Raw genomic sequence first — 21,575 nt, forward strand, 5'->3', positions numbered from 1 at the left:
AAAGCCAATTAAAAAAAAACTTACATGAGAAGTACTGTCATCAGGCTAGATTATGAACCCTCAAGATTAAATTGTCTCCTATTGCTGGTCTCACCAGGTCTAGAATTCACCAGTGATACCAGGAATGTGTTTCTTCAGTCGTGTGAGGAGTCAAAGATCTGGATGTCTTTCAGATATACCGTCTTGGGGAAGCAAAGCAGGACAGGATCAGTCTTGGCTGACTTTCCTTTCTTGATGTATCAATCCAAAAATGAAGCTTTTAAGGCTATTTCAAATTGGACTGCAGATTTGCAACTGTGGAAAATGTCTTGTGAAGGTTTCCTAGATTTTCACTAGAAAACGTTTGACATTTTTATTTACAGAAGCTTCTAAAACATTGATTTAGATCCTGTTACAGAGGAAAAGTGGATATTGTAGTTTACCACAGGGCAGAAATTCAGAATTTCACTTAGCTGAGGCCTGCCTTTGGGCTTCTCAACATCTTCAGCTTGCCCAGAACAAAGCAGATGATGTGTCAGAATGTCTTTCCAAACACAGTAGTCCTGTATGATATTTAGATGTCTTCAAACCATTTTTGCCTGACTATATCAAGTTCAGTTTAGCTGGTGTCCCTGTGTGACAGCCTACCCCTATGCTCCTAACAGTGCCATATGAACATTATAATGGAGTCATGGCAGACTTGATCTCTTCCATAATCCAGCTTTCTACCCAAAAATGAATGGATTGAAGTCTGACTTTCCAAAATAGAACAATGAAGCAGCAGTAAATGCAATATGAAATCATTAACGACCGTGTTTGTCGTAACTTGCTGGTGTTAAGACACAGTAGCTATTAAAAAACTAAGTTACGAAATTACTCTGGTTGTCTTGATTGAGCAGTGCCTGCTGCTGCTGTTCAGAGTACTAGGAAGGAGAAAGGGAAATAATTACAAACTGAGTTTAGACTAATGTGGCTTGCTTAAGTTTGAAATAATTTAAGTGTATTAGGGTTTTTTTCCACCCCTTAATGCCTTCCACTGGATATTGCAAAGTATGTATACCCTTTTGTCTGACTTCCTGGATTTTTTTCACAGTATGTCTGGATTTGGGATGAACAGAAATCAGGCATTTGGAATGAATAACTCCTTATCGAGTAACATTTTTAATGGAACAGGTGAGTTTACCTTCATTCATGCTGATCTTAAAGGACAGTAGAGAGACTTCTTTGTTCTGTTGGATTGCAAATTTCATACAATTTTCAGTTGTTCTGTAGAAATGCTGCTCCAGAAGTGGTACTGTGAAACTCATACTACTTAATAACATTGCATTTTAATACTTTTGAAGATGAGGTGAAAGTATTCTGTAACATACCCACTGTACATCACATGACTGTAGATTATACCTAGTCAGTTAGAAATTCAAAATAGCTTATGGAATTGAAAAGGAGATCAGAGAAGGAATGATTTATCTATTTTCTATGAAAACATTATGTAAGGTAAAAACAGTGGGAAAATATTTTTTTGCAATTTCAAACTCCCTTTGAACAACTGGTTGGAATGGGATTCTTTCAATCAGTTATTTGAGTTATTTTTCTCTGGAAATAGTTCCTCACCTGAATTTAATGAACTACAGAGAGCAAACCATCTTTGTGCATAAATGCCTTTGGTTTGTGCATGCTGACGTTTCTGTAGGTGGCTGCGTATATGAAGCAACATGGTGTCCTAGTGACGTCACAGAGGGCATCCCGGTGGACTTTCTGACACCTTTCCAGAGCTGCAGCTCTGGCCTCACCTGTGTAGCGTTTTCTGCTGCAAATCAAAAAATGTTCCCATTGCACTGCACTGGCTCTACAGCTGCTTCAGCTTTATCTTAACTTCTCTAAGGACAAGTGTGTTCCTTGATGCTACTTATAATATGGATTATTATGTTCTCTCAAACTGCTTCTTGATAGCTCCTTAAATTTTAAAACAGGCTACTTATCCTAGTACTGTAATTTTGACAGTCTGCCTGCATTTTATTCATGCAGTCTTTAATTCAAAATGAGTAGGCCTTGTTACTAAGTACTGTTGACCAGCTGTTGTTCAAAAACAAACACCAAACATATTGATGCCCTTTAGTTTTGTAACACAGAGGCTGTAGTTATTTGTATTAATTATATTAAGAGTAAAAAATCAACTTGAAGAAAACATATCCTACATTTATCTTGCACATAAAGAAGTCTTCAAGTTAAAAAAAAGTAAGGAATTTTAAAATATCTCTTTTTGTCGTAGATGGAAGTGAAAATGTGACAGGACTGGACCTCTCAGATTTTCCAGCACTAGCAGACAGAAACAGAAGGGAAGGAAGTGGCAATCCAACTCCATTAATAAACCCTTTAGCTGGAAGGGCACCCTATGGTAAGACAATATTTTTGAAAATTCTTTGAATTAAATTTGGTATTTGGTTGATTCACCTTTTGCTGTTCATAAGGTAATAGGCAATTTTTCAAAAAATGCTAGACACTTGAACTCCCAAGTCTCATCCTTCAAAATAAATTATTATTTCTGTGATTGGAGGTTCTCCATAGGCTTTCATAAGTAGTACTCATCTGCTTTAGTTCCACGGTCAGTAGAGGTTCTGGAAGGTTTCAGTCTGTATGGTATGATGACTCTGAAGCTGCTCACTCTTGACATTTCTTAGGTGAATGGGTGGTTTTCTAATGGCATGTATACAAGAACTGTTGATGTCAGAGTAGTAAATTTTATAAATACTTGATCACTGTCAGCAGCTGTAAACATACTGTATGTGTTCAGTTTATTGGTAATACTTGCTGTAGTACTGTTCACTGTCACTCTTAAAATGAACATCAGATTTCAAAAAATAACATGTAAGCATCAACTGTTATCAGTCAGTTTCCAAGTCTGTGTCTTATATAATTCTTGCTGAACAGCTTAAAAAAATATGCAAGGAAAAACTTTAAGGTGGATACAAATCTTATTATTGGGGTCTGGAAAAAATTCAGGTAAGCTTAGTGTGAGACAGAATAATTCTTTTTTGTTACTGCTTTAGTAATTTTGTCATGCATGTTGCATCAGCTGCTCTGAAAAGTTGCTTTTATAACCAGAAGTTATTTTTGTGATACTTGTCAAATTTCCAACCCAAAATAACTATAAAAAGCTGGTGTTTTTCAGAGATAGCTCCAGCTTTAATTGGAGAGAAATAATAGATACCGCGTTATCAGGAAAAAGTAGCCTCATGGATTGGGTGTAACCAGAGCCCTGTGCTTACGATAGCTGTGAGAAATTGTTAAACAAACAAGCTGTAGTGCTCCTAAACACAGGGGAAATTCACTTCCCCAAATAAAGACATTGAAAAGTCACACTGAGAGTGGAGAGCTAATACGGCTTGTGTTTTACATGAGATTTTGTCTGTCTCTGGAAGTGAACATTTATGTGAAAACTTGATAGAAGGTGGGAAAGAGATCCACACAGATGTGCGTCCAGCAATAGAGCTGGAGTTCAACATTCAGCACATTAAAAAAATCTGTAATTGCTCCTGTACTTAGACTATTTCCCCGTTCTGGGGCTAGCACAGCTCCAGAGTTCACATGACTCTGTGGTGAACCAGGGAAGAAATTTCTTTGTGTGAAGAGTTATCCTGAGCCTCTGCTTAATGCAGGGAATGAGTGTGCTGGTACAAACAGTCAAGAAATGGGGATATGAGGTGTGCTGGACACTGTCTTCAGCAACAAAATGTGGAGAGTGCTTTTGGTGGTGGTCAAGAAGAAGAAGGTTTGAAACTGAGCAGAGACTTACTTCCTTCATGCTTAGCTTATTCAGGAAAATGAGACTTCAAGTATCTTCTAGATAAGATTCAGAATATGCAGCACAGTTAATTCTTTATCAGTTTTGTTCATCCAGTGGAAGAAATTGTAGTAACTCTGGATGAAAAGAGTGAACTGCAGAAACAAGATTAACTCAGTGGGTTTTCTTCCTTAAATAAAGGAACTTTGATCTCTAACTCGAGTACTAAAGAAACTCATGTGTAGTCAACTACTGAACCATTTTAGATGCTATACATTTCTTAAGAACCTTTGAAAAACAGGCCCTACACTTCCTTCTGTCTTCTCTTCCTCTAGTGCAGTGTTGTTTGCTACCAAATGACTGTATTACTTCTCTGTCTCTCAGCAAAGAATATTTGCCCTCGGGTGTGTGGTGTGGGGGATTTTCTTTTGGGTTTTTTTGTTTTGATTTGGGTTTTGTTTTTTTTCAGCTGGCATTAAAAAAAAAAAAAAAAAGAATGTTGCTTTTCAGTAGTCGGAATCCATGTTCCAATGTGACTGGCCTACTTTTTTTAAATTAGGGTCAGAGCACTGAGAGTTGCAGGCTAAATGCTTTCAGTTTTCATACTGAAAGTAGGAGTCATTCTTATGTCACAGGCAAGTATTTAATTGGTGATATGTTTTGCTGCAAGTTAGCTGGGCATCCTTTAGGAATATGTGCTTCTAAAGAGATTATGCTAAGAAATTCTTCATGCAATTAGGGGATGGAGGAAAAATGTATCATAATCTTACAAGCAGTACATCCTTCCTTCATCAATGGATTTCCTTAAATACCGCTTTAATAATGCCTGTAAAAAGATTATTTGATTATTTAGATGTGCAAAACAGGTGCTGTTCCTGGTAAAAATACTGGGCTTCATTCTTAAAGCAGTGAATGTGTCTATGAATTTAACCTGGAGTGTTTCTCAGCTCACACCTAAATAAGAGGCTTTAGTCTAATATGTGTGGTTGTTTTAAATGAATATGCTTTGTTTTGGTTTACCTGGTTTTTTTGAAAGTAATTTCTGCTGTACAGCTTGCACATAATGAAAATGGACAGTAAGCAAGATCAACAGCAGAAAATTCTTTACTTACCAGTCATTTAATGTTATTCCTGCTTTCATTTTGATGATAGTTGGAATGGTAACAAAACCAGCAAGTGAGCAGTCCCAGGACTTTTCAATACACAATGAAGATTTTCCAGCATTACCAGGCTCCAGCTACAAAGATCCAACATCAAGTAATGATGACAATAAATCTGTAAGTAAACATTAAATCTTCCCTTATTTTGAGTGTTCATACTTCATTTGAGGATTGTGTTTTAAAATGGGCAGTGACTATATTTGTAATAAAAGATTTTGAAATTTGCCCCTCTAAATTGATGAGGAATTTTGCATGAGCAGCATTTCATATAACAGTGTAAATGGAATTTCTCAAGAAGTTGTTTGGTTCCAACAGTCACTTTTAAGTTGTTTTTTTAATTTCATATGACTTTTGTGTATCCTTTTGTATTTGGTCGAGGGGCCAGGGCGGTGCTTGCAAGAACACCTCAAAATTTATTTTTGAGAATTGATATATATTTTTTTTGAGTTCTGCAATTCATGATTTTTTTTTTTTTTTCTACCAGTTCCAGCTTAATTTTTGCTGTTGGTACTTCTCATCAGTAGTGCCAATGTACACATTATAACGTCTTTCTGCAAAACTGTCAAATCCTTTAAAAGTTAGGTAGTACAATATGACTTCAAGGTAAATCTCTTGATGGGGAAATGAAATTGCAAGGAAGAAGATCTTGTAATAGAGACCATTGTGTTCATGAGTATATTGTAGGCTAGTGGGATATGCTGTATCCTAAGTATTGTTGTAGTTATCATGCATCAGATATATAGCTTAGATAATAAGATTGGGGCGGGTGTGTTTCATTGTTTAGTCTGAAAAATTTTTAAAAAAAACCCAAATGCTTTATTTTATTGCAAATGGAAGGTGAATAAAGTTTGGATAGCAGAGGACAGTTTCCAATAATATTTAACAAAATGTTCTAGTTTCTGATTGCAAATACAAGTAATAAAACAAACAAAAATGAATAAGTAGTTGATGTGACAACTGAAGCGTGAAAACTGAAAAATGCAGCTGTTCAGAAAAGGGATGGGAGGAAGGGCAGGTTTGTCATGTGGAGAACCTTCTGATGCAGTTCATGTTGAATACAGTGAGAAAGGAGGGAGTAAATGTGATTGCATTGCATGACCACGGGTTTATCCTCAAAACAAGAGTGAGAAACACTAGTTAAGGAAGATATTCTTTTGTCAACATATGGGCTCCTGGAGTGCAGTCACAGTTTTCTTGCCAGACATAGTGTTTACATCTCTTTCCTGATAGCTGCAAATGTGCCAACTGTATGTTGCTTGCACCTGAAATTGGCTTGAGTTATTATCTGTTGCTACATCGTGGAGTGTTACACAGGAGCAGGACCGTGTGGGGAAGAATATATCATATGATGAGTCCAAAGTACCCTCTAGTCACAGGCACATGGTATATCCATTGTGTGTTGAAACTCGGGTGTAAAATATTTTCTTATCCTTTTAGACTGCATGCTCTTGCCTCATTAATAACCCTTATTGTATGACAGGTATACTTTATGAAGTGGTAAACATTATGTAAGGTTTGTCCACAGAACTCAAGCTTCAGCTTGGTTATATTTTAGTGTCTAAATTAATTACAGTAACTTCACATACTGGTTTAGAGTACTTGACTGAAAGTGTGGTTAACAAGTTTTTCCCTTTTGGTTTGTTTACATCATGCCAACTCTGCAAATTATTTCTAACAGAATTTGAGTACATCAGGCAAAACATCATCCAGCACAGATGGGCCCAAGTTTCCTGGAGATAAAAGTTCAACTACGCAAAACAACAACCAGCAGAAAAAAGGGATCCAGGTGTTACCTGATGGTATGTGTAATTTAATTTTTTCTTCTTTAAAAGTTTTGACAGTCATTTAGATCACCTTGCTGATTCTTCCAGTTCTTGAAAGGAGAAAATTAATGTGTTCTTCTTGCCCAGGTCGGGTTACCAACATTCCTCAAGGGATGGTGACGGACCAGTTTGGAATGATTGGCTTGTTAACATTCATCAGGGCAGCAGAGACAGATCCAGGAATGGTACATCTTGCATTAGGAAGTGATTTAACAACACTAGGTCTCAATCTCAACTCTCCTGAGTAAGTTTCTGGTTTTCAGTACTGTCTTCAGTTTTGGTTTTATTATGCTGTCATTTTTTATAGGCACACTTAACTCACATGACTATCAAGATACTTTGCCAAATAAAATTTTAAAATGTAATGACAGTAAAATAAAATTTTCATAAACAAGAGTATTGTGCTTCAAGGCATACTGAGATCTTGTTATAGAAGCTGTCAATAAACATAGTGGCTTTGCTTATTCTTCTAACCATTTTAGGACTTCCTTCAAGGATTAACAGTGTATTGTTAATAAATGTCATATATATGTTATTTTTCCCATGATAGTATTCCTTGAGGATATCTACAATTAACTCTCAGCAGTTTGGTGTGTAAATTCGATTTATATTGTTGCAATAATGAGCAGAGCATCTGCGGTGTTACCCTGCACCAAAGATTAGCTATAAAACTACATTTTCATTTAAATTAACTTCTAGTTAATCAGTTCACCTAAGTTGAGTCATGTAGACTTCCTGTAGAGGCAGGGGGGAGAAAAGCAGTTAGCAATTGTACTAATGGTAAGATAAGTGCTTAAGATATGTGCCTCTCTTTCTCTACTAGTTACAGAAGGAGCATAAATCAGTTTTGGACAAAACTGGTATTTCCTAGGTGACTGTAATAATGAGAGAAATTTTATTTCTGGTACATCCCCCATCATTTTGTTTCAGCAGAGATTTACATAGTGGTAGCCTTATTTGACAGTATTAGGCAATGTGTGTATTCTGAGGTTTGAACATAATAAATAAAGACCAAACAACCGACACACACACAGTTTCTGTGTTTCACAAATTGATACAGAGCTGCATATAATCTGGGGAGACTGGTGAATGGGAGCATCAAGGTGAGAGGGGAAAGGGTAGGAAAAATGGCTCCTTATTTTTATGTCTTGAAATAATTGGCATTAATTTATATATTTCTTTCTGGAGATGTAACTCTTTAGAAATCACCGCTTCCAGAAATTCTTCCTGTAGAGCTTACATCCAAACTTAGTCAAATTGTTATGCCATTGGCACTTCTAAAAATGTTTCAAAACCGTCCTCCAAAAGTCAATTGTCTGTAGTTATTTGCAGCATACATTCTGTTAACATAGCATCATTTTCATGGGTAATGAAAACGGGCCACTTCTCTGTTGGATCCAGTAGTTTCCCCAGTCCCATCCTCTTCTCCCACAACATAAAGAGAGTGCATAAAGAACAGTTACACTGGTCATAAGTCACTGCTTTTCCTTGGTGGTCCCAGAGTTTACAGCACTGACAGGGAGACTGAGTGTCCTGGAGCTACACAATACTTAAGTAATTTACTGTTCTTAGTGTTAATTATTCAAACTTAATTTTGAGACTCATCAACTGAAAGTAGATTGCCTTTCCTCATCAAAATACTTTCAGGCACAGCTGTATCTGAATTCTTGAGTTGTTCCTTGACACAAGAGGAATCATTTCGTTATACAGCTACTTTCTCAAAGTGTTGGCATGCAGAATAATAGTACATGAATTTCATATTTTATTCCATGTTATCAGTTCATTTTAACAACTAACATAGAGCTTAAGCTTAACATGCATACTGGAAAGTCCACATAAAACCTCATAGGTTTACATAGTACCTCACTGCAGAGGAATACTAAACATAATTTGATGCTGTGATGACTTGTAGCTATGTTATGCAGCTGCTGGAAACAGCATCCAAATTAGTAGCATGTGTTTGTACACAAACAGTATATATACCTGACATGCTGCTGCTTTCCCTTAGCAGCTATGCTGTTAACAACTGGGTTTTTAATACTTTTAATATTTAATGTACATAGGGTATTTAGTGTCTTGAATGGATGGGGTAGGGTTAATATTGGTTGTACTTTATACTACAGAAAAGCTTTGCAAACAGCATGTGCAGTTGTCAGTGTCTGGCCTGCCATCTTGCCTCATGTTAAACATCCTTTGCTTGCTTTATGAATTGTTTGAAAAACTAAAATCCTTTCACATGTAGAAAGCCAACATTTTCTGCCTTGCAGGGTACTTCTGATGGTAGAAATACGTGTCTGACTTAAAACACTTAGAACAATAAATGTGCTTTTAGAAACAAAATTTTAGGATTCTGTATATATCTCTAATGGTTTGAATTAACCCTCCTAACTCCTGGTTTTATATAGATTTTCTATGCAGGACAGTTAAGGTTTATTTTGGTTGTTGAAAGAATGGTTATGTATTGCCTGTACAGTCCTCTGTCTTTGTTAAGGAATACACTTTTAATCCCTTAAGATAACTTAAAATTCTACATAAAAAAAAAAAAATGAAAAAAAATTGTATTTTTTTTCATTCTTTAGAGACTGTACAGCTGTTTGTTCATGTTGTAAAGCTTTCTGAAATATTCATCAGACAGACTGTAGGCTGTCCAACATCTTGAAAAATGTTACATTGGTAGAGGTTTGTTTATATCATAGAGAGAACACTGTGTACAAACTCCTCAGTTTTCAGTGCATACAGAGGTGCACTCTGAGTCTGTAGAATCCTGGATTCCTTGCTCTAGGAAACTAAACCTCTAGGGCACACGTGACACTCTTCTTGGGGTAATGCCTATCCATGCTTCCAGTAGGCAGTATCATTTCATTATTTTCAACATCTGCAGATTTTGCCACTGAAATCTTCCTTCAGGCTCTAAAGCATAATTTTTGCCTACAGTAAGATTAGTTAGCCCAGAGTAACATTGACACCACTTGATCAGTGTGGTTTTCGGCCCATATAGTTCAGCTGGGAGTTGGTTGTGTTCAGACAATTTGGTAGATTTTCTATATTTTTTAATAGTAATTATTTGGCCTTTGATGAGAAGGAAGCAAGAATTTTGTAGGGTGTACCATACTCAAGTTTCCTTTTCAAAACTTGCCATAATAGCATGCCATCATAGATAATTCAAAGCAGGCTGTAGCTACCGGCTAAGAGTACATTTTGCTCAGTCCTTCTTTTCACTTGTCTACCTGTTAATTAGAAAACTAATTCCTTAGTGCATCACTCATTGTAGCAGAATTGGAAGGTTCATCATTTTCTCTTTAAACTAGTGGCTCAATTTAAAAAAAATTAGCAAAATCTTTATGAAAATAAGATATTAAATCATAATCAATTTATATTCATGTTGTGCTGGAATTCAGCGTATTATCACTGAAATATAGAAGAAGAGTAAAATGTTTACCAGTTTAAAAAAAAAATCTGCCAGTATAAGCTTTTCTTCCCCTTTTAAGTCATAGGGTAGTAAATCAGAGCCCACCAGGCTTGTTGCAGCTGTTCCTACACAAATTGAAACCCTGTGTAAAATTTGATCACTGAGGAGGGTTGGGATCCCTGGCACTTAAGGAATGACAGATTAACCCATGTAGACTCCCGTGGCACTTTTAAACACAATCTTACTCCACGTATTAATAAGAAAATGAATATATGTAACTATTTTAGGAAAATGGGCTGGAACTTTCCTTTTCTCCCTCCTTCTCCCTCCTGCTAGTGATTTCAGTTGTGTGGTATGTTTTTTAGGCTTGTGAGGTTGGTTATGGAATTGTTTTATGTGGTTGGTTTGGTTTTGATTTTTGATAAACTTGTTCTGTTCTTTTTCTTCAGAAATCTTTATCCCAAATTTGCATCACCATGGGCATCGTCACCTTGTCGACCTCAAGACATAGGTAAGAGAGAAATAACTACTTAATTCAGTATTAATATTTGCGAATTATATTCATTTACATGTCTTAATAGTTGCTTCAATTCCGATTCTTTTTTAGACTTCCATGTTCCATCTGAATACTTAACTAACATTCACATTAGGGATAAGGTGAGTACGTCTGTGTGTGCGTAATTTTTGTAAATTTGTTACCAGTAATTATCGAAATTTTCTTTCAGATAGGTAATACTCAAAATCAGTGCATCTTATGGATGGTCCAAATTTTTTTTAGGAACAGTGATATATTAAACGACTAATTGGACACTTATGCACCCATTCCATCTTAGAAAAAGAGAGGGAAGACAAAACTGAGTGTGGTTAGCAGAAGAAAACGCTGCTTTTAAGAACATAAGAAACATTATATTATTAAAAGTTTGCCTTTCATTCAAAGCAGAAGTTTGTTATAGTCCACATACTGTAATATTCAAGTGCCATATATAAATTGAGATATTTCTTCTTACCATAAGCTTGGAATCATGGTTCAAGATATTCTCACATTTATTTGTTGCATTCCATATCTGTGCGAATAGGCATTTCTTTTTTTTTTTTAGATCTATTTTCTTTGAGCTATTGTAATTCTGTAAGAAGGATCATTGAGAAATATTGTAAGACATTTTAGTAATGCTACTTAATAGAGTATGAAGTGAGCAAATGCCTATAGATACTTGATTTTTTTAATATAAAAAAAGTAAGATGCGGGTACACACAGGTAGAGTGAGAAAATTCTGTCTTGCTCATACATTACTCCTGTTTATTTTTCTACTGTATCCTTTAACTTAGAAAGGTTAACTAAAAGTGGATAGAATTTGATTGTTTTTATAATAGTTACTCTTGTTATATTAGAGTATCAGTTGCAACACTTAGGATGGAAGCACGTTCTGGATGTATCCTTGTGTTAAAGTGGGATAGTATGTCTTAAAACTTTTATCTATTGTGATTTTTCATCCTCATTTTCTTCAATCTTTTGCAGCTGGCTGCAATAAAACTTGGCCGATATGGAGAAGATCTCCTGTTTTATCTCTATTACATGAATGGAGGAGATGTATTACAGCTATTAGCAGCAGTAGAGCTGTACGTTCAAACTATTTTGTCAGTCTTATATGATTTAATCTATTGCAGTAATGAAGTAGTAGATGTTAAAAAGAAAAAAAAGCGACCAAAAACCCAACAAGTTAGACACTGAAAACAGAAGCTTAGTCAATCTACAGCTGGAAACCTTTTTTTTAATTACCTCCTCCAACCTTGGTTCTATTTTGTACTTTTTTTTTCATTCATACAGTGGAAATCAAAAGTCTGTCTCATGAATTTTGCAATATTATGAAGCACTGTGAAAAAGTGGCGTGTGCCAGCCATTATTAAACATCTAACTTACCTATCTTGAACAAAATGAAAACCACTAAATAAATCGTAAAAGGAATTTGTTGTGTGAACCTGCTAGACTACTTAGTTTTATATATGATAGTTTGAGGTGTAATAATTGTGCGGAAGAGGTATGAGATCACTGGTATAACGATGTCGTTAGAAATTTTGTTTTGGTTTTGAATGCATTGTACAGTTTTGATTGAAACGCTTTGAATTTTTTTGTTATTAAGTCAAAGTTAGACAACTAACACTAAAAACTATCTTTCCTTCCTATTAAAAATGGAAGATTTAACCGGGATTGGAGATACCACAAAGAAGAACGAGTATGGATCACCAGGGCACCCGGCATGGAGCCAACAATGAAAACCAATACGTACGAGAGGGGAACATATTACTTCTTTGACTGTCTTAACTGGAGGAAAGTAGCTAAGGTATCTCTTTTCCCTTGTGCAGATTTTTTAAGTCTTTCAACGATGTATTTTTAGAAAGACAAAAGTAAAACCCAACCTCCTCCTCAAAAAACTCAAACTCTTTAACTTCCTGTTGTTCAGGTTCACTATCTTAATATCTGATGTATACAGGAATAAAGATTGCCTAAAACACTGGCTTGCTTGTGGAAAAGGAGGAGCTGTCTCTCCATTTCCAGTTTTGTTTGGAAGAGACAAGGATATAGAGATTCTGTTACAAGTTTTGTTAAAATTGAAAGCTTTTTTCAAGTACGTGATTATAGAATAGAAAGCTTTATTTGGCCTTTTAAAAGTCATGCTTGCAAATATTTTAATAGTTTGCTTCAGAAAATTAAATAGGGAGCTACCACATCTCGCTTTGGAAACAAAAGTGGAAGTGGGATATGTGGGGGGAGTTTTATTTTTTATTTTTCAGTTACGCTGTCTCTCCTTGAGCATACTGTGGGACTTTGTGCTCTGTTGTTTGAACAACAGAGTACTCTGAAAGAAATCACTTGTTTTAGGGAGGAGGCATATTTTCATGATGCCTGTTTTCTGAATTCTAGGCCAAGAGGCATTTTAGAAAAAAACAGAAAGCTATGACTCTTCTGCCTTCCCATTTCTCATAGTCTATTTGTTCCCTTCTGTCCATGAATACTGTCAGTTATGTTCACCCTTTACTCGTTAGCTGAAGAAGTTTATAGTGTTGTGCTTCCTTTTCTCCACCCTCCCCTGAAGATGACTAATTTTCAGTATCTTTCAAATTTTAAGACCATCTGTCTTCCAATTCCAGCTTTTAAGACCATATTGTACAAGGCCTTTTGCTGGCTGGATCGTGATTTCTGTGATTTCTCTTCCCCACTAAAGCAAAGATGTTTTCTAAAGTAGATATGTGGCAAAACACTATTTGAGTAATTAGGAGTGCAAACATTCATTAACCTGGCAAGAGGTGTGCTCTTCTGAAAGTAGCCTGCCCTACAAGGTAATGCATTCAGCTTCAGCTAGAGCTGGAAAAAGATACATTCACAGTTTGCATACAACAATTACACCTGCCTAGAGTCTGTTTGAGTTAAATCACTTGTCAAGAATCTCATTCCCCACTTAAGTTTGGTTAATGAGTTTTTATGCATGTGGCATGATTTTGCTTCAAGTTTTAACTGACATATTGAAAGAGCAAACATGAAACTTGCACGTCAGAACTTCTGTAGATATGGATCACACCCTTGCTTCTCTCTAAAAAAAAAAAAAAAAAAAGAAAGAAACACATACCAGATCAGACCAGATTAATCTTGAAGCCTTGAGCTCATCTGATGTAGTTCAAGCATGTTGGAATTATATTTTGTGGTTCCACGTGCCTCAGGTATTTTGTATAATCACAAATTTCACCTTTTCACTTAAGCCTAGCTTACTAGTTGTTTGCTGAAAAGGCATTTCATTTCTGTGATCAAGTTGCATCTATATACTTTCAGATGCTGAATTAAATATTTACGTGTCTGTGGATTTGTTTTTAAACATCAGCTCTAAATTAAGGGAATAAAGTTTGGTGTTCTCCCCATTAAGTGCATTACATTTCTTCCTAGCTTGTATACTGAAGTTTGCAATCATCTAGAGATTAACTAGATACAATGCTCTTTTTCCTTTCTCCCCCATTGCCCCCAGTAAATTAGCTTAGTTTGTGAAAGCTGCTCTCAGAAATGAGTGCTTTAGTTGCCCCAGATGATACAGGAGGGTCAGCAGATGATACAGGAGGGTCAGTTCATTTGCATGCATGACTCGCTGTCTCTGCATCCTATCTGGGGACCATAGGTAAACCAAGATTTCTGGAACTGAAGGTTTTAATGACAAGCCCCATTTGTATTATTTTTTCCATAAGTATAAGGTAGTTTCAGAATTTTCAAGCAAAACCATCACTCCCCTCAAAAGAAAACCCAAACAAACCCAAAGTTTTAATTTCTACTTGAATTATTTATTTGCTGCTTGGTGTACTTTAAGTTTCCCAAGATGCTGTTTAAAGCTCGTTTTTTATTATGTAAGATCATCAGAGGGAAGTAATTACCTTTTGAAAGGATAGATTTCTTCTTTAGAATCAACTGAGTATGCTCCATTTATTTATGAGCAGTAAGAGCCTCATGTAGGCTCATGCATCAGTGGAATTGAGTTTTTACCCTAGGTGGAAACACAGCATTTCTTTTGCAGCAAGGAACTTGTCCCCCATTGTATAGGGATAGCAACATCTTTGTCTCTTCTTTTTCTACCTGTAGTAAAATGTATGAAGCTGCTACTTGATGCTTAAGCATTATTTTTGAAGATGGTATTATCTCCAAGTTCTGAGTGCTGTCCTGAAATTCACTGTCCAGTCCTTGAGTTGTTAATTAGCACACCGCATCCTTTCTGTCTTAAAGACTAGAGCTGGCTTCAGCTGTTAGGCACTCCTGGAGATAGTGCAGTGGGAGACAGATACAAATCACTACTGTTCTCTGGGTTATTTTGCCCAAGGTCTACACAGATGGCCTTCTCTTTTCTCTCTATCCTGAAGATAATTCTCCCAACATTATGAAGAAATTCTTAGCTAGTACTAGAGGGGGACAGTATTTTTTGAAGTTTTGCATCTGCAGTGGTAAGCAAGAAATATGATATTCTATTTACTCCAGTGGCCATAGTAAGAGATAATATTATTTCTTAATATAAAAAATCAGAAATTTTTACATTAATATTTTTCACATATTGTTTTGAAAATTTTATTTAAAATTAGCTTGGGGCAAAATACTACCGGCAAGTTGTGTGTTGATCACAGGAAGCTAGAGAAGGCTTTGGGGGTAAATTGCTATTTTGTTACATGGAAAAGGAATTGCTTGCTAGAAATAACTCTGTGACGTTTCCATCTATGATAAATAAATAAGAACATAGATGTATGTCAGGTCTGACCTTTGCATTGTATGGTGATGTTGTTACCTCCAGTACTGATTTCTGGAGCAGACATTGCCGTGGATGAAGACTAACATAGACTTACCATAAGGGGAATGGCGGTATTTGATAACTCCGTCTGGCTTTGAATGCAAAGAAATGTATGGCAAAGTAAACTTTTTTCTAACAAAAGCAGAAGTATTAAATAATGTTTCAGGAAATTAAAAATATAAGAAGTTGGGGGGCGGGGAGGAACAAAGAAACAAAAAAAAAAACCAACAAATTCTGGAAAATTGCAGTCTCTAACTCCTACATTATTAGTGAATGTTGGGAATATCAGTTCCTTAGAAGGCCACAGTAGTAACTGCTGGTTAACACTTTCATTAGTCCTTTTTTAAAGCAGCCAGACAATAATTATTTCTGGTAAATTACTGTCTTATATGTAAACACAGTTGTTTTTCAGGGTGCTTTATAAAATTTGTATGCTGTTCTAGTGTATATGCTGAAATATAGGGCAGCATATATTTTAATGTATTGTGCTTTGCAGGCTTGGTGCATTATGCATTATCAGCTTATGTGTTTATTGTACCTATTTTAAATTGTGCTGCAGTATGATAGATGCAGTGAAATACAACTGTTTACTTTGGATAATGCTACTAAATCTTAAGACTAAGTTTGTATAAGCATAAACCAGACATGTTTTAACAGATTTTTTGGTAATGTCCTCAACTAGTTTTAACAAAGCCCCATAGACTGGATAAACATCAAATAATATATATATCTTTTTTATTAAGCTGTATGGTCTAGTTTATATTCCTAATAGATAATAGACTGAAGGATGCAGCAAAATAGCTGAGGACAATTCCTGAACTGTTAGGAAATAAAATCAAATTAATTCTATGTTGATACATGGTAATAAATGTGAAACAATAAGAGTGACAATAAACTTCAAATTCACGTTAAATGCAAAACAAAATGTAGGAAAATGCCAGCTGCAGATTTGTCTGTGTATATGGTTTTTCATCCTAGGACATGTGAAAAGTACAGTATGGTTAGACACTTTGATTTTTTTTTCACTGAGGATTTGGCTGCATAGTTTGCTGATGATGAGGAGATGAGAGAGGAAGGAAAGTGGATATGACACCAAAAATGCCTTCTACGGTTGGATATTTACTGAAATCCTAGTTTAAATTGTCTGAAGTAAACAGTCTGGAATTTCTCCTTTGCAAAGTAATCACATTTAAGGAACAAGATTATAAAACTGTGATTTTGTAGCTATAAAATGTGGAGTTCTTTACGGGAGAGAAAGTTGAATGTCCAAGTGTTTATTTGCATATGATAGTTGCTGCCTGTATTAAATTACTCCCTATACTTTTAAGACTAATATTAATTTAAATACTTTTATAATTACTAAAAAGTTAAAATTGTTCTTCTAACAGAGATGTGCCATCCATCTTTAAGCCACTATAAATGCTGGGGTTTTGGTCCCATTTGGAATTTTTGAGCTAGCCATGGGGTTTCTAACATCAGCTTTGATAGACTTAAACACTCCAGAATATTTTGTCCTTGGGACACTTCCTACTCTATAAGTTTTGGTTTGGTTTACTTTGCTAATGCTATGGATCACCTTAAACAGCTCTCTTCTTTCTTTAGTATTCTTACCTATTATTGTTTCTACATGTGCAGGCTGATGTAACTTTGTCATCAAAACAAATTTTCAGGATGACGTAAGAAGTGATTGATTTCTTTGCGTAAAACAATTTATTTAGTATCACACATGCGCTGTAATGTTCCACACACATTTAGTATTCATCATTCTTGGTTAATAAAAGATATTTAATTTTTAATAATTACTTCCATGTAGAATATAAAACAACGTTTGTCAATGGATAAATGGCACTTTTTAACATTTTATTTGTATCTGTTTATATTAAAAAATATCGGTACTAATGTTCACATGCTAAACCACAGTGGCCCCTGGAATCAAAAGCAGAACCAAAAAGTATACCTGTAATACTAGTATTTTTTCTATATGTAATAAATAATTACCTTTTAGTTTGCAAAAATATTGGTCACCGCGTTCTTTTTTTGGTGTTGTCAGATACAGCTTTAGGTGTTCATATACGCTACTGGATATTGGACTTGAGCATTGCTGACACTGGGATGCAAAAAGGCTGGGTTAAGCCTGTTTATTTTAAAAAACAATGACAGTTTGAAGTATGAACTCGCATACTTCTAAAGAGAATTAAGTAGGGAATCATATTCCTTCTTCTGTATGAGGAGCCTCCAGTTTGTGGCACAAAAAGGACTCCTCAAGCTACCAGGCATTTCTTTCAGACACACACCTTGCTCACAGCTACTACAAATACTAGAGGCAGGCAAACCCCTTATGTTTGGAAAGCCCTTTTTTGACTACTGATACTCTTTTACCAGTTGAGTACTCATTCTTTTCTGTGGGTAATTTCGAAGGCAGTTTAAAGTATGTGGAGGTTCACATAACTGAGTGAAGTTGGCCAGAGGTTGATAGTAATCTGCAGACCCTTCAACAATTATATGCAAAATGGAAACTTGAAAGCTATGAATAGGATAAAAGTTTGAGTGGTATTTTTTTCTATTGCAAAATGACTTCAGAGCTGATGAAGTGTAAGTCAGCCTTTGGGACCAAAATACCTACATAAATTTTAGACCTCCATCTTGCTTCTGACAGAAAGAGGGAAGAGGCATTTCTTCAGTATCAGCATGTGTCTGTGTCTACACAAAAAGAGAATGTACACCAGCTAGAATGCAGTGTTGATTAGGACTGCCAAAAGCAATTGACTTATGTATATATAACTTAAAAAAGCCCAAACAAACCTACCCACCACCAAAATGGAGAGAGAGGGGCGAAAAAAAACCCACCCCACACCATCTAACAACAACAACAAAAAAACCTAACCAACTAAGAAAACCCTAGGCTGGAGTAGAGAGCAGGGAACTAGAAATGAAGCAGATGTGCAGCACTTTGGGGTGTGTGGCTGTAACCTCACATAGGTTTTTCTAGGGTTTTCGAGGCTTGGGGACCATATCCTCTGGGGAATACAGACTTACTAAATGCTTAACATTTTCCCCAACTTTCTTTCCTTACCATGCTAATGTTCTTTCTGTGGTAGAGGAACCTTGTTTTATCTTAAAGAAGAGAGGTCTGAGAGCTGGATTTCCTAGATTTTATTTCTGGTCTTGAATTGTTTTGGTCTTTAATTTAGTTTGCCTACCTGTAAAAACTGATATATTGTACTGTTTAATCACTTTAGGGGTTGTTCTAAAATAATGTCTTCGCTACTCTTAGTGTTTTCATCTGTATATAAAAGTAGTGAAGTGTTTGCTCTGCAGATACAGCCAACGTTCTGCTGAGGCTAGTTACTGAGTTAGGCAAGATAAATTACTGTGCGTGTCCCAAGGCAGCTGTTGTGGCATTACCAAGAAGGGCCCTTAAAGAACAGTTCTGCAACTTCCGCTTACTCTGTTTCTTGAAAGAAGATAAAATGGGGATGAGACACAGTTAAACTGCTGAAAGGATCTGAAAAATATAAGATTTAAGTAAGACCTTGTACATTTTTGTATAAGTGAAGTAAGGAGCACCAAATATCGAAATGCACTTGTTAGGGTTGTGTGCACAAATTAAGGGCACAAGGAAGGAATTTGGGTTTTTTCATGGTAATAATCAGGATGCATTTAGTCATTGAGGGTGGTTAGAATCTGTTTCATAGTAGCTGCTGTAGTCAGAATTCCTAATGGATCATCAAAATGTTTTACAATTATGGAAACCAGATGCCCCCAAACAAAAGTCAGGTGATTGTGCTGGTGAGACAATCATGCTGCTTATTTAGGAACCAGTAGCTTGTGTGGCATTCGAGTACATGGGCAAAGATTTGTATTCTGTGTGGCTGTTTATAAAACACTGAGAGAATTTCTCTGGAAAGATGTTGGCAGTGTGATACAGAAGCAAGGAGCTCGGGCTGTACAGGAGGATTAGGCGAGTCTGAAGCTGAAATCTTAGTATGAAATGTAGTGGGATACTCTGTTAAATTCTAACTTAAGTAGATCTCAGTACTTTGTCTTTAGCATTTTAGGTAGCATACCTAAAGAAGAAAAGTAGCTAGTTTAGTGTACAGATGGGCCTTGTAGTATGCCACAAAATATCCCCAAACTTCAGTTTTCCAAAATAAGTCTCTGTATGTCTGATGTGTTCAAAGACGGAAGCTTTTATTCATAAAAGTGTGTGTGTGTGTGTGTGTGTGTAAAATTTTTTGAGATCGTAACTAGGGTTCTGAGAGTAGCGTAACATGAAAAAGGAGAGCCTACGTGCTGTAGGTGTAATGGCTTAGCATATTGACTATTTTCTACTTAAAATACAGAATTCAAGAAAACAAAACCATGTGTTTTGCATTACGATATGTTAGGACGTGATCTCTTCTGTATTTGTGCTTTTCAAGTATAACTGGTAGAAAGACCAGGTCTCAACAGGTACATGATATCTTGCTTTATTTGGTTTTGTCTTCTTTTTTTTTTTTATTTTAATTGTAGGAGTTCCATCTGGAATATGACAAATTAGAAGAAAGGCCTCATCTGCCATCAACCTTCAACTACAACCCTGCTCAGCAAGCCTTCTAAAGACTTCCCTTTTCTTGGGGTATGGCTGTCTCAGCACAATACTCAACATAACTGCAGAACTGATGTGGCTCAGGCATCCTGGTTTTAATTCCTTGAGGATCTGGCAATTGGCTCATGCGAAGGGTCACCATTTGAGGTCCTGCCTTACTAATTATGTGCTGCCCAACAACTAAATTTGTAATTGTTTTTCTTTAGTTTGAGCAGGGTCTGAATTTTTGTTTCTGTTTTATTTTTTGCCAGCAGACAAGCTTGGGTCTGTAAAGACAAGCAAGTACACTGACAAAAGTTTACCACTTAGTTTTCCAAAATGTAAAAACAAAAAAAAGAAAAGAGGCAAAAAATTAGACAACAAAATTTGCATTGTTCATTGTAGCACTATTGGTAATAAAAAATGTTTGTGCATTTTTATGTGAAGATCCTTCTCGTATTTCATTTGGAAAGATGAGCAAGGTTTGCTTCCTTCATTTTACTTCCCCTTCTGTTTTTGAAAGGCAGTTTTCGCCAAGCTTAATGCAAGAATATCTGACTGTTTAGAAGAAAGATATTGCCACAGTCTCTGGTTAGTTTCCAGAGTTGTGTATTACTGAGCTTCATCTTTCCAGAATGAGCAAAACACTGTCCAGTCTTTGTTACGATTTTGTAATAAATGTGTACATTTTTTTTAAATTTTTGGACATCACATGAATAAAGGTATGTATGTACGAATGTGTATATATTATATATATGACATCTATTTTGGAAAATGTTTGCCCTGCTGTACCTCATTTTTAGGAGGTGTGCATGGATGCAATATATGAAAACGGGACATTCTGGAACTGCTGGTCAGGGGACTACTTTGTCGCCCTGTGCACTAAAGGGCCAGATTTTCAGCAGCCAAGGACATCCATACCCAAGTGAATGTGATGGGACTTAAAGAAGTGAACTGAGACAATTCACTCTGGCTGTTTGAACAGCAGCGTTTCATAGGAAGAGAAAAAAAAAAAAAGATCAATCTTGTATTTTCTGACCACATAAAGGCTTCTTCTCTTTGTAATAAAGTAGAAAAGCTCTCCTCACTGCAGTGTTGACTTTGATTTGAGATTGTGAAATTATTTCTTCAACGATGAAAAATGGAAAAAAAAAAAAAGTTGAAGTATTAAAACTATCAAGCTGTACAGTGGTTAAGACACTTGAAGAGTCTTTTTGCTGCTGATGAGTAAATTTCTGAGAGAGTTTTGTATTCCTTTGCACACTAAAGTTTCCACGGCCAAAAGGTTTTGGTTAACCTTGGTTTCAGATCCCCTCTCTGTAACAGCAAATAGAAATCATCTTAGAAAGGCAGGTGGGTAACATTGAAGATGCTTCAAGAATTCATCAGAGAAGGAACACTTGGAAGAAGATGGTTTAGAATGGTGCATGGCTTAGTTCCAGGTTGGTATTTCCCCACTTAAAATAGAAATAAGTTTCATTTGATAATCACTAGTACTTGAACTCTCAGACACAAACAAACATGAAAAACACTGGTTCTGAAAACTG

At 36.0% G+C, this 21,575-nt stretch overlaps 1 protein-coding gene across 1 annotated transcript in view; it reads left to right on the forward strand.

Moving 5' to 3' along the window:
• Positions 1-21,116, forward strand: part of CNOT2 (CCR4-NOT transcription complex, subunit 2) — a 38,863-nt gene extending 17,747 nt beyond the window's left edge. Inside the window, exons 5-14 of the mRNA XM_008949425.1 lie at positions 1,073-1,152; positions 2,249-2,374; positions 4,913-5,037; positions 6,599-6,719; positions 6,831-6,987; positions 10,602-10,663; positions 10,760-10,809; positions 11,669-11,769; positions 12,347-12,491; positions 19,974-21,116. Coding sequence (XP_008947673.1) covers positions 1,073-1,152; positions 2,249-2,374; positions 4,913-5,037; positions 6,599-6,719; positions 6,831-6,987; positions 10,602-10,663; positions 10,760-10,809; positions 11,669-11,769; positions 12,347-12,491; positions 19,974-20,060 — 1,054 coding nt within the window. The 3' untranslated portion in view covers positions 20,061-21,116. The remainder of the gene's footprint in view (positions 1-1,072; positions 1,153-2,248; positions 2,375-4,912; positions 5,038-6,598; positions 6,720-6,830; positions 6,988-10,601; positions 10,664-10,759; positions 10,810-11,668; positions 11,770-12,346; positions 12,492-19,973) is intronic.
• Positions 21,117-21,575: the final 459 nt, after the last annotated feature.

The sequence above is a fragment of the Merops nubicus genome, unplaced genomic scaffold, assembly GCF_000691845.1.
Source record: "Merops nubicus isolate BGI_N331 unplaced genomic scaffold, ASM69184v1 scaffold8661, whole genome shotgun sequence".
NCBI lineage: Eukaryota > Metazoa > Chordata > Aves > Coraciiformes > Meropidae > Merops > Merops nubicus.